This window comes from Rhinoraja longicauda, chromosome 22 (assembly GCF_053455715.1).
Source record: "Rhinoraja longicauda isolate Sanriku21f chromosome 22, sRhiLon1.1, whole genome shotgun sequence".
NCBI lineage: Eukaryota > Metazoa > Chordata > Chondrichthyes > Rajiformes > Arhynchobatidae > Rhinoraja > Rhinoraja longicauda.
In genome coordinates this window covers 14,692,239-14,705,538 of record NC_135974.1, presented here as the reverse complement: position 1 = coordinate 14,705,538, position 13,300 = coordinate 14,692,239, and the positions used below count along the sequence as shown (strand labels likewise).

The window sequence follows — 13,300 nt, the reverse complement described above, 5'->3', positions numbered from 1 at the left end:
AGAACCCCAGTAGAGTTTTTCAAATGAGGCATTAAACCAAGGCCCGTGACACTATTTCCTGTGACACTATTTCATACAGCACTGCCTTCTGAGGTATGCATTCTGGCCACTATGCACTAGAAGAACAAAGCAGAGTGCTGGAGGGACAGCATTGGTAGGGAGGAAATGGCCAGGCAAGGTCAGGACCAGTCTTCAGACTGATTTACAAGACCTGCATTTCTACAGCTGCTTTGTACAAGCTTGGAATGTCTCAAAGCTCTTTACAGTCAGTGGCACAGGGTATCTGGTGGCCAATATATGCATTGCATGCCACAGATCTGGTGCTTTACTGTAGCATGGTTTAGTTGTGTAATTTCTACATTACCAAGGTACATTGGCTATAATGTGTAGAAAATAATTGCAGATGCTGGTTTATACTGAAGATAGACACAAAGTGCAGGTCTGACAGCATCACTGGAGAAAAAGGATGGATGCTCTTTTGGGTTAAGAGCCTTCTTCAGACCCTTTTTCTCCAGAGATGCTGCCTGACCCGCTGAGTTACTCCAGCACTTTGTGTCTATCTACATTGGCTGTGTGTGCAAGGTTGTAAGCAGCTTTGTATAATTTCTTAGTTGACGTCCAGTAAGCCTTAGGCTCAAAAAGGTGGCAGAACACGAGTAGTAATCTAGGTCTCGCTCCCAAGACTTTGATATCAGTTTGTAGGTACAAAAATATAGCATGAGCCTCAAACATTTCACTCTGTGGTTTTAGTCAATGCTGTGGCCAACCTAGGCCCAAGAATGGATAAAGCCTGCAGTGAGTTTTTCTTCCCTCCTCATAAACTCCAAGCATATCAAGGAATAAATTTGGAGACATTGGCAATGCTCAATGATTATTGAGAGTGGTGCACACCAGTTTATTGCAAATCAACCACAGTCCCTTTCTACAGGTACCATTTTGTTTTACTACAATGAAAAAGAAAGCAAGATTGAGGGGTTCTGAGAGGGCAGAACAAGACAAAATGTCAGAATTTAAACAAAGAGCAGTCAAAAAAATATTAAATCCCATCCCACCAGAAATAATGGCATTTCAATACATTTTAACCGCACCAAACCTCCAAACCATCTGAATCTAAAACACACTAGAAAGACTAATCCCAATTGAGAACAGGAACAGGAAGGGGGTTTACATCCTCCCTGGAGAAAAAAAGGATTGTATAGGCATCACACACAGCTTCAGGTGCACACATGTAGTCATTTATTCAAACACATTTAAAAAAGTTTCAGATAAGTCAATAAAATAACACCACCCTGCTACAACACAAAAGAAAATCCTCCTTTATCTGCCTGGGCCATGTCTAGATTACCAGAGGACTACAGCTATGTTTTAATACTTCAAAGACTGTGCTCAGAGATTTTGGGGGTGGGGGGAGAAGCACTGAAGAAACCAGACCAAGCACCCAAGGTCAGACTCGGGCACCTTCTGTTTAGAAGTAGCAAGTTAGAATGCAGAGTTGAAGTTGGCATGATTTGCTCCAGATTCACACAAACAAACTTTACACTAGCGCCATATCATCTTCCACTAGTTATATCGAGAGCAGAGTCAAACAAAAGGATAAATCGGTACCACATTCAGCAGTGAGTGGTACCACAATGTTGATAATGCCACTGATTGACACAAAGTGCTGGACTACTCAGCGGGTCAGGCAGCATCTCTAAAGAAAAAGGGTGACACTTTGGGTCAGGACCCTTCTTCAGATAATGCCACTGTTGCTGTGGCATTGCTGTATGCAGTGAGCATTCCGGGACATGGACAGGAGGCTGTATCACTAAAGGATACTTAAAAACGAACTAACTATAAGATTTGAAAACATCATTCTAAAATATTTTGTACTAAAAAAAACCCTTTAACCCAAAGCGAAGTTGTGCTTAATTTTTGTTTTAAACAGATTCCTGTCACCTTTCTGGAATGGGATTCCTTTAATCATTCTGGCAGGTAGTGCCCAGAGCCATGATTTATTCACCTCTCTTAAAGGAGTGTGATAGAGGGTTGACAGACATTATGAAGTTTCAAAATTCACTAATTGGTCTGATGTTTTAAGAGGTGAACATCTACTCCACCTTCATCCATCTAGAGAATGGGTGGGGAATCTGTAGAATTAATTGCCAGACAACAGTGGAGGCCAAGTCACTGGGTTATTTTTAAAGCAGAGATTGACAGGTTTTGGATTAGGAAAGACGTCCTAGGTTAATGGGAGAAGGCAGGAGAATGGGGATGAGAAATTAAAAAAACAGATCAGTCCTGATCGCATGGTGGAGCAGACTCAATGGGCCCAATGGCCTAATTCTGCTCCTATGTTTTCGTCTCATTTATTCAAATCTTGTCCAAATATACTCCCAAATGCCTTGGACATCCAAACCACAGCATGCCAATTTGGGTGAAAATATAATTGTTAAGGTCAATTATTCAAACTAACATTCTGCACACTTGTCCATTTCTATTCTTGCATTGTGACCACACACTTTTCAGTTTCACTTAAATCTCGAGTTAAGATGCAATGTTCCTTATTAACAAAAGCAAATCCAAATGTTAAACACTTAACACAACACTGGGGTGAGCAGATTTCAAATCTGCGAGGAAAGAAACTGCAAGACAATGCAGAAGCAAAAGGACTTACACCACATCATATGAGAGCCAAAGTGCTGGTTCTCAGCGCTATTATGTGCTAATCTCAGGTTAGGCGTCAACAATTTACCATCCCTCAGGCTGGATAAGTGCTTAAAAATATATGCACCAAGACTCAGAATGGTGGGACACAATAGTTTGTCTGAACTGGATTAATCTAGACTGAGACATCTGAAACCTGCCAAACTATCCAAAAGATAATCTGTCATTTACTTCATTCTGTTTCGTCATTCCAAGATGGAGTTAACTGATCTATTTCCTCCTTCACACCCCAAAAAGAGATTGTTAATATGAACCAGGGAAGATGAAAGATTGTCAGGACCTCCCCCTACCCATGCCCTCAGTTCTCTTCTGCTAGCTCACCTTAGGCAAGGCATGGAAGGGTATACAACCAGTCACTGGGGAGAATGTGGAAGAGAAAGACATGAAGGACTAAAAGTAGGGCATTGCAACTGCTCTATCACACACTGGTCCATCCGTAACACTGCAAAAGGTGCTACACAGACACGATGCCCACTCTCTACAATGGTGGTGCCATGTACTGCAATATAGCAGTAAAAGCAGCTAATGTTAATGCAATGAAAATCAAAAACCATGGAAGGATTTAAGTGGATGTTAATCTGCGCATCCAATATAAATTAGCTCGCATTATTTTGGTTTAACAAACAAATGCAGGAAAAGAAAATAATCAATTAAATTAAGCAATTCCAGCAGTTAGAACACGTACAAAATTTCAGTAAGTTACAAGTTAATTTTTAATTCTTTACTCATTAAATTTCAGCGTTTCTTGTGTGGCATACATACAAGGTTGCAAGCTGTACCTATTGTCAATAGTCAGTGTTTAAAAAAAGCCTGTCCATTAAACCCTAACTCCCCCCCCCTCCTTTTTAAAAACACATAGGAGACTTTAAGTGAAAGCCACATGTAAAAAAACAGCCGAGGAATTTATTTCCTTAAATAAATACAAATTTTATAACATGAATTTGGTGAATACCGGTCCAAAAATTCAGTTTCTGCATTTGTTTGTGAAACAAAACAACAATATTGGCATCTTTGAATTCAAGTGTCATGATCACTTCGGCAGACACACAATGCTGGAGTAACTCAGCGGGACAAGCAGCATCTCTGGAGAGAAGGATTGGGTGACATTTCGGGCCGAGAACCTTCTTCAGACTGATCAATCCATTCAAAAATAAATTAAAAGATTACAGATAGGCACTGATGCAACCCCTTGGGTTTCTTTTTAAAAACAATTAATTGGCACATTCATAGAAAACACCAAGCAGAACTGTGTAACTGGCATCATGCTATGATGTAATGAAATACTTTTGTTTCCCATTAATAGTCAGGGATGCGAGACACATATAACCACATCATTACAATTAGGCATTTGCACAAAATGAACACAGAACAGGCATCTGGGAATGTTTTTTTTTCCTTAAAATTTTTTTGATTGCTCCATGGCACGTCCCATTACTGTTCCTTCTTGTTTTCCTTCAAGTCGCCCTTGGTTTCATCCAAAGTCTCTGTGTCAGGAAGGTCGGCCTTTTCTTCATACCTGCATTAGAAGCGATATCAAAAGTTGAAGCTTTCTGAAGAAACGGTAATCAAATCAGTGTGGAGACTTGGAAAACTGACTGCTCATTGCCCAGAACTACAGTGCCCTCCATAATGTTTGGGACAAAGACCCATCATTTATTTGCCTCCCTACTCCACAATTTGAGATTTGTAATAGAAAAAAAATCACATGTGGTTAAAGTGCACTTGTCAGATTTTAATAAAGGTTATTTTTATACATTTTGGTTTCACCATGTAGAAATTACAGCAGTGTTTATATATAATCCCCGCATTTCAGGGCACCATAATGTTTGGGACACAGCAATGTCATGTAAATGAAAGTAGTTATGTTTAGTATTTTGTTGCATATCCTTTACATGCAATGACTGCTTGAAGTCTGTGATTCATGGACATCACCAGTTGCTGGGTGTCTTCTCTGGTGATGCTCTGCCAGGCCTGTATTGCAGCCATCTTTAGCTTATGCTTGTTTTGGGGGCTTGTTCCCTTCAGTTTTCAGGTTTGTAGATTAAACGGCTCCGTTAAAATTGTAAATTGTCCCTAGTGTAGGATAGTGTCCGTGTGTACGGGGTGAACGCTAGTCGGCGTGGACTCAGTGGGCCAAAGGGCCTGTTTCCGCGCAGTATCTCTGAAGTCTAAAAGGCCAAATCCTCCACTTCCCTCAAGGCACAGCTGAACCTATGCACTGCTCTTGAGTTAATTCTCCATTGATTAGTATTGAACCCCAAATATTCCTACCAATTGTCTATTAAAATTAGAACTATTAGTTTAGCTTCATTAATGCATCAAATTCAATTTTTATCCCTTCCTTCCTGATGAGATGACAGTGTCATTACGTTTGCTTCTACATAAGATAGCTTGAACTTCACTCAAATAGTCATTCATCCACAGATTGAACAGTGAAAACATGCAAGCTATTCTGGATGAAGAGACTGTCAAAGCCAAGCCAATTCTACATTCCTTCAACATTCACATCATACATTCCTTCATTTTCAATAAAGGGTCATTTTATAAACTATTAAAGCTGCTGTGGCTCAGGATGAGATCAGCTAACTTAACTCCAAAGGACAAAATAGAGAATTTGTTAAAACACTTGGGGAAGTCAGTCCAACTGTATCATAGTATACATTCCACTCGATCCAATAAACTGCTAGCTAGTCAATATAAATTTAACTGACAATTCTTCAAAACAATACTAAAGTCTCTACAGCATTTTACCAATTAACTCCAAATAAACTCCCAACTATCTTTTTAATATTCCATAAGATTTGGGGCCATTACTGTTACAGGTTAAGGACCCTACCAATTATTTACAAGTCACTTTTAGAGAACTGTGCTCTGGATGTGTAGGAAAATAACTGCAGATGCTGGTTCAAATTGAAGGTAGACACAAATTGCTGGAGTAACTCAGCAGGTCAGGCAGCATGTCAGGAGAGAAGGAATGGGTGACCTTTCAGGTCGAGACCTGTTCCTGTACCCCTAGAGCCAACTGCTCTACAACACTCCCCGGGGCCCTGCTATACACTGAAGATCATGCCGTGTTTTGATTTTCCAAAATGCAACACCTTCCACTTATCTGCATTAAACATTGCTCAACCCGCTTGCTCAGCTGATAAAAATCCTGATGTAATTAATATCCATGACATATGATAAATATTTGATCGAAAGTGTACGTATAGTCTCTGAAGAGATACCATGGTACTTTCTCATCTAAATTTAAAGCAATCAAATCACAGCCCACAGAAAACATATGGCTCTGCTAAGAATGCATGGAGCTATAGATTCTATAGTCTGCCTGTCCATTCCCATGGTGGGTGCCAGTCAGGTGCCAGGTGGGCCTTTAAATGGAGAGCTAGCTTGCACAGGCTAATGAAAGCAAAACACTAGCTTCGGACTAATAACCCAGCCAAAAGGCAGACAATTTAAAAAAGAAATGATTCCAAGAGAAAGTTAACAACATTTACTTGGAAGTGGTGCAAGGAAAGAGGTAGGAAGAATGCAACCTGGTTGGGTTGCAAATCATTAGTGAAAGAATCGGGAGATCCACACCTGATTCTTCCTTGATCTCTCCTGATGGAATTCTACAACCTTGTTCCACTTTTCCTTTCTAAATTTTGAAAGGAGCATAATTTTGGCACAGCTCCAAGTCACTGGGTCCCATTGTCTACATCACAGCTCAGTTGAAAGAACTATTCAACTGGCTCCATTCTCCTGCAGAACCTTCCAATTCCCTTTCAAATTGGCCTCCAGATCATAATTGCCGTAAAATATGTTTTGTGCATTATTCTTTTTTGCTACAAAACCCCTTGTCATACATTCTTCTGACTTCCTCCAGTGTGCCATCAGTTAGACACTTTTATCAAATAGTAGGATTTGGATGTTGCAAATGGCCATTCAGTCCAAAACTGATCATTTGTTTTTAGAGGAATCTCATTAATCCCATTTACCTGCTCTTTCCCAGGGTCTTGCAAATTATTTTTTCAAGTGCTTATCAAATTCCTTTTTTAAAGCCATAATTGTTTTGGCTCCCATAACCCTGACAGTGATCCAACTCAATTTCACTCCACAAAAGACACCCCACATATTTCCCTTGAAACTGCTGGTTAAAATCTTTAATCTGCATCTTCTCATTCCTCATGTAAAGAAAGGAATTACTGGCATATACCGAAGATAGACAAGTGTTGGAGTAACTCAGCAGGTCAGGCAGCATCTCTGGAGAAAAAGGATGGGTGGCATTTCTGATTGGTGCCCTTGTGAACATCTTGAGCCTGAAGAAGGGTCCCGACCCAAAAGACCCCCATCCCTTTTCTCCAGAGAAGCTGCCTGACCCACTGAGTACTCCAGCACCGTGTCTATCTTCTGATTCTAGTCACATTTTCATCACATCTACCGCTTACCTACATCTGGAGCAATTTACCAAAGCATCACCTTACAAATCGGGAGGAAACCAGAGCATCTCAGGGAACGTACAGGGAAAGCATGCAGCAAGTGCACTGGAGATGAGCATTGAATCCTGCTCACTGGAATTATGAGATAGCACTAACTGTACTAACCCAATAGGCACAGCTTTCTACTATTAACCAATCACAACCACCTATAATCAGATTTCTATTCTAAGAGAAGGGTGGAGTTCGGCTTTCCTGCAGTGTCAACAATGTCCTATAAAACCAAGGCAACAATCCCCACAGTTGTGCATTCAATTCCCCAAGTTTTAGCTTTCAAAATTACTTGCTGTCTGCATGCTAACCTTTAGTCGATCATGCACAAGGACACCTAGATCCACATGCGCATTGGAGCTCGGCAATATCTCACCAGATCAAGTGGTGCTTTAATTTTATTCCTCTGAACATGGATAATTTCACTTTTATCCCATCATACGCCATTTCAGATCTTTATCTATTCGATGCCCATTTATAATCTTTGTAGTTCCCCAATTTTGCCCCCAGACCAGTGTTTTTCATAATTTTCTTCGCTATCAGTGTTCTCAGCAAATTCAGCCGACATCTTCAATAACTTCATCCAAGTCATTTTATTAATTGTGAGAGGTCACAGCCCAGCACCAACCTTTGTGGCATATACCAATCCTACAATTCAGAATAAGAGATCTACATATATCCTTGCCTTTTAGCCACCCAATCTTCCACCCATATGCATTTTACTTTCTACAAACATTTAGTCACGCTAATAACCGTACTCACGCATCTTACCGTATACAAACTTTTAGTCACTTCAATAACCTTAAAAACCCATCAATCACCTTTGCCTCTATCACTAAATGGCCAAGCGCCAATTCTTTCTCCTAATTTGTTATTCCAAAAACAACCTAGCCAGTTTCTCCTCCCAATTACACTTCCCCGGTGCAAAATAAAAACAGATAATATTGCAAATACTTAGCAGGTTACGCTGCATCTGACAACGGTCTTTGACCTGAAATGTTATCTCTTCCCACAGATGCCAAGTATTTCCAATTCTTCCTGTTTTTATTTTGGATTTCAACATCTGTAGTTGTATTGATTTAGATTTCTCCAACCTCGCGAGGGACTGTCCTGTTCATGGGGGTCTGGACAGTTACATCAGTGATGTAGTCTTCCAAGCAAACATTGATATTTCACATTGGCTGAATATATGTCTCTAACACAACTAAATATATAGAAGTAGATCAAGAAGCCATTCTTACCAAGCAAAGTAAATTTCAATTAAAAAACAATGACAACTTTTTCTCAATTAGTCTGTACAGGGAATTAAGTCTCAGGAATTGGGAGGTGTTGCTAGAAGAAGAGCAATAGTAGTTGAGGCATAAAAGACAGCCTCATGGCTACATATATGATGAATGTTATGGAAGCAGTTTGGTGAACATTATTCCATTCTCATGATTGTCTCCAGCATTCTGGAAGTAGATGTTGAAACACACCCATCCACAATACAAACTAGTGCAGTTGACACAGGAAGTTCATGCTAGAGGATTAGCAATTAATATACACATCTTGCTACCTAGAATACTGCAGGCATGCCTTGCTGAGGGTCATGTTAAGGCCATGCATCTGAAGCTGCTATTTAATGGATTAACAACCCCACCTTCAAATGAAGAGCAAAGTAAAACAAAAACTAAACACAAAGGAAAAATAGCGTACACAAGTCAAAGCAGCTTGTATTGTGCCAGCATGCTGGAAATGTTACGACACAGGCAAAAGAAGTCATGAATACCTGACCCGCTGCTGCTCCACAATCCCTCTCACGGAACTACATGGGGCTTGGGATCGTCCGCCTGCGGCGGGGAGAGTTGGGCTTTTGCTGCATGGAGTTGGCCAGACTAGCAGGGGAGCCCGAGACGGTGGGGAAATGGGTGAGCCTCGGCGTGTGTGGCATGACCTCAGCTGAAGACTCGTAGCTGATCAACAGAAACATGGAGGAAAGGAATAGGATAAGAGGAAGAAAACAGAAGAGGAAGCTTCATTAAGAAAAAGAGCACAAACAATTTATTCAGTGCAAGTGCAGCGATCTCAACACAAATACTAACCTGGTGTATCAAATTCCATTCCAAACTTAGATGCTAGAATCAGCACTGGAGCAATCAGGAACTTTTAAAGCTTCAAGTTTATGACACCCAGAGGCTCAAATTGAAATGCAGTAACATTGATAAAGGAATTAAATTGAAATGCTATATTAACCTACAACTTGCATGGCTCTTCAATGCTGAATCAAGCTACATCAAACTGCTAAGGTGTTGCCATTCACATTCTGACAAGGCTGCAACAGTGAATGATGCAAATTTAAAGTCAGCTCTAATTTGTACCACTCACCCAGGCATTTTTTAACAACCTATTTTCAGCTTCAACCACCATCCATTTCATTTAGTTTCTGCTCAACTATGCTCTCATGTTCTCTATCTTTCTGCGACTTAAAATGTCAACATTTCCCAATTCTGATTAAAGTACATCACCCCTTGACCTCAATCTCTTTCCACAGATGTGTCAGACTTGCTGGATATTGTCCGTGTTTTTTTACTTTTTGTTTTTAAGAATTATGGACATCTCAGACAATAACCTGCATTTACTGCACATGTAGATAATTGTCCCCATGATGGTGTTGTGAACCAGAGTCAGAGCTGTACAGCACAGAAACAGGCCCTTCAGCCCAACTTGCTCATGCTGACCAAGATGCCATATCTACATTAGTCCCACCTTGCTGCTTTTGGCCAATATCCCTCCAATCCCTTTGCCCTCGATACACCCCGCAGGGCCCTGCCATTCACCATGTAGATCGCGTCCTGGTTTGACTTCCCAAAATGCAACACCTGACACTTATCAGCATTAAACTCCATTTACCATTCCTTAGCCCAATTGCCCAACTGATCAAGAACATGCTGTAATTCTTTCCACCTTCCAAAACTGCTGCTCTTCTGGTGACGGACAGGCAAGGATGAAAGATAGCCTCCACAATGTTAGGCGAGGTTGAAAGGTAGCCTGCTAGATTCTTACTGCTGACTGCTGAGCAATTCCTGGAACCAAGGGTTGATGTTGGTGGGATATATTGAACCAGGCTTGGCTAAATGTGTAGGAAGGAACTGGAGATGCTGGTTTAAACCAAAGATAGACACAAAAGGTTGGAGTAACTCAACGAGTTCTGCTGAGTTACTCCAGCTTTTTGTGTCTAACTTCGGATAAAGGTTACATGTCTCTTGATCATCAAAATTCGGCACACAAGCAACACGCAAGACAAACAACACAAGAGACAATCTCATTTCTCCATTGAAATGACCAAGACTGGAAAAAAAAATCTAGTCCTTCAGGGTTAACATCCCTTTTTCAGGTATCACAAAATGCTGGAGTAACTCAGCGGGTCAGGCAGCATTTCTGGAGAGAAGGAATGGGTGACGTTTTGGGTCAAGATCCTTCAGACTGATGCCGGGGGGGGGGGGGGGGGGGGGGCAGGACAAAGAAAGGATTATAGTTGGAGACAGGAAGACAGTGGGAGAACTGGGAAGGGGGAGGGGAAGAGAGGGACAGAGGAGCTAAGTTAGAGAAGTCAATGTTCATACTGCCGGGGTGTTCTGACACAACATCCCTTTTTCAGATCACTACAGGAAGATATGTTTTTGTACACAAACTGCTTATTTCTCAGTAACAATCAGAATAAAAAGGGTTAAAGAACACCTACAAAGCTCACATACATTGCTTCCTCAGTAATGTCAAAACAAATGCACAAAATGTATAATAGAGGAAGAATTGTGGCACCAAGAATAACTCATATCAAAAGAAAATAAGTAATAGTGACAGAGAGCAAAAAGACAAAGCAACTTGAAAGAAGCAATGAGACACACAAACACCTATCGAGCCCTTTCAGAAGATTGCATGGAGGTACTTTAAAACCACGTATCCCATGTGCTTCGCCTAATCATTGAACATGACAAGTAACAATCCTGAAAATAGAGCAGTTTTGCTAATTTTCTTACAGGTCATTATGCAACCAGTACACTAATTAAATTTTTTAATCAATGTTAAGAGTGCAATTTCCTATTTTGGAATATGATAATCTAAAGGTATGAAATGAATGGAACGACCTAACATTTAAAAACATACTCAAAACTCTTACTGAAACTGAATTGTCAAAAGAGAAATGCTTTTGCTTTTTTCTGCATGACACCTCGTGTTTCATCATCTATTATTTATTTTTGGAGGAGCAGCCACTGCAGTAACAGAGGAAGAGTACACAGCCAATTGCATCCAGCTAGGTCTCAAATAGCAGTGAAACAAATGAGCAATACTGTTTGCGAAAATGTTTAAGTTGTACAGGCACCTCATGTTTTATGTCAGGGATACATTTCTGAAAAGCAGCGCATAATCATAAGCTTGCAAAGAAAACATGCAAATTTAAACATTTGAACAAGTAAAAATTTGAGTGCGTTGATTTTAAAAAATGTGTAAATTAGGGCTTGAATTAAACAAGCACTGTATTTCAAAAACTCAAATCAAACATGCATAAAACAAGGTGCTTGCACAACACCAGGTAATCTGTGCTACCTACACTTTAGTCCAAGAGGTACCTTCCAGCTATCAGAACAGAGACAGAAACTCAGCCAAGATGAATTAACAATATGGGCAATGCCAACCAATCCTGCAAAATAACCAAGACCTTAAAACAACAGAGGCATTTGTGGAGATATCAAAGCATACAATGGATGAAGTCATTTGTCATGATAGCCGAAGCCTCTAACCAACTTTTTCAAGTAGAACTGAATGTTCCACATTTACTGTTAAACCACCCAGTTCCCATTTATAAATAAATTGAACATTCATCCCCTTTACACAAGTTCCTACTATCCTGTAATATTTTTTCTGGGATTTCAGTTATTCTGGTCTCAAAGAAAACACACCAAAAATAGAATGGCTTTGGACAGCAGCCATAATCCAGTTTGAGGAACCAAAACAAGAACACGCCCGTGTGCATTTCCTCCTGTCTTACAGCTGCTTTATGGATTTCAGGTGTTTGCAATAGTTCCGTAGCGAGGTCACATTAACAGCAGCTGTGCCTCTGGATTAATTAAACAAAGTTAAAGCGCACATTTGGTATGGTTGCTGCCCTACAGCCCGAGAACATTCAGACAAATCTCTCCTTGGAGCTGATCAACTGGGTACTAACCCAGTGAAAGGATGGCCAATGCGAGGGAATTAGTTGTGCAGTTGTTCTGGGCAGTGGCTTTTCTACACGGCTTTCATACAGGTTCACACAAGAGAAAGCTTCTTCCTGAGAAAGCTTCTTCCTGAAGTAGCATGGTGCTAATCCAGTTTTCAAGCAACATCAGTGTCTAAGACACGTAGATTTTATTCATTGGAAAATTATAACTGTGGAAAACAGCAGTAACAAGCCAAATTAAACCATGGATTTTGCCGAGTTTGAACTGAAGTATTGACTATTATTCTGCTTTCCTTAGACATACACAGGTACTTCTAGTAGAGTGATTGCTGTGTAACTATTGGAAATCAGAAATTCAGCAAAATGTTTCTTCCTTCAACTCCATTGTACCCTCGCAATTTTAATTAGCTTTACATAGCACCCCATTCTACTCAAGTATCCTGCTTCAAGTTCCTAAGCTATGTTCTTGAAATGGGAAGGGGGGGGCAGCTGATTTAAACAGCACGAGAGATCATGTGGTCAAAGTAGATTGGGAGCAGATGTTTTCACATACAATTCACAAATGATAAACTTAAGAGTTAGAGTTCATGGCCAACATGTTCAAGAATGAAAAGCAAAGATGGCAAGATTTGGGAATCTTGGGCGACAAAAGGATTTTGAAGATTTGATTATGTAAAAACAACAAACAATTTGACAGATAGAGGCAATCGGGGTGGATGAAGTCTCTTGAAGAATATGTACAATGTCAGGGGGAATTTAAGAAAATGAGGGGAAAAAGGGATCAGCAATATTCTTAGCAAGATTAAGAAGAAATCCAACATATTTTATAAACAAACCTGAAGAGGACAGGCAGTGGATAATGTGGAAGGTTGTTTAAATCAACAGCAAGTTATGGATCAGACACAAAATTGGGCAAGCATTGGAAGGT

At 40.3% G+C, this 13,300-nt stretch overlaps 1 protein-coding gene across 2 annotated transcripts in view; it reads right to left on the bottom strand.

Moving 5' to 3' along the window:
• Positions 1-878: 878 nt before the first annotated feature.
• hm13 (histocompatibility (minor) 13) overlaps positions 879-13,300 on the bottom strand; it is a 41,263-nt gene continuing 28,841 nt past the window's right edge. The window contains exons 12-13 of one of the 2 annotated variants that reach the window (XM_078418798.1): positions 8,944-9,127; positions 879-4,222 (exon numbers count right to left, since the gene is read on the bottom strand). In XM_078418798.1, coding sequence (XP_078274924.1) covers positions 8,980-9,127 — 148 coding nt within the window. In that variant the 3' untranslated portion in view covers positions 879-4,222; positions 8,944-8,979. The remainder of the gene's footprint in view (positions 4,223-8,943; positions 9,128-13,300) is intronic. The other variant, XM_078418800.1, reaches the window with a different exon arrangement.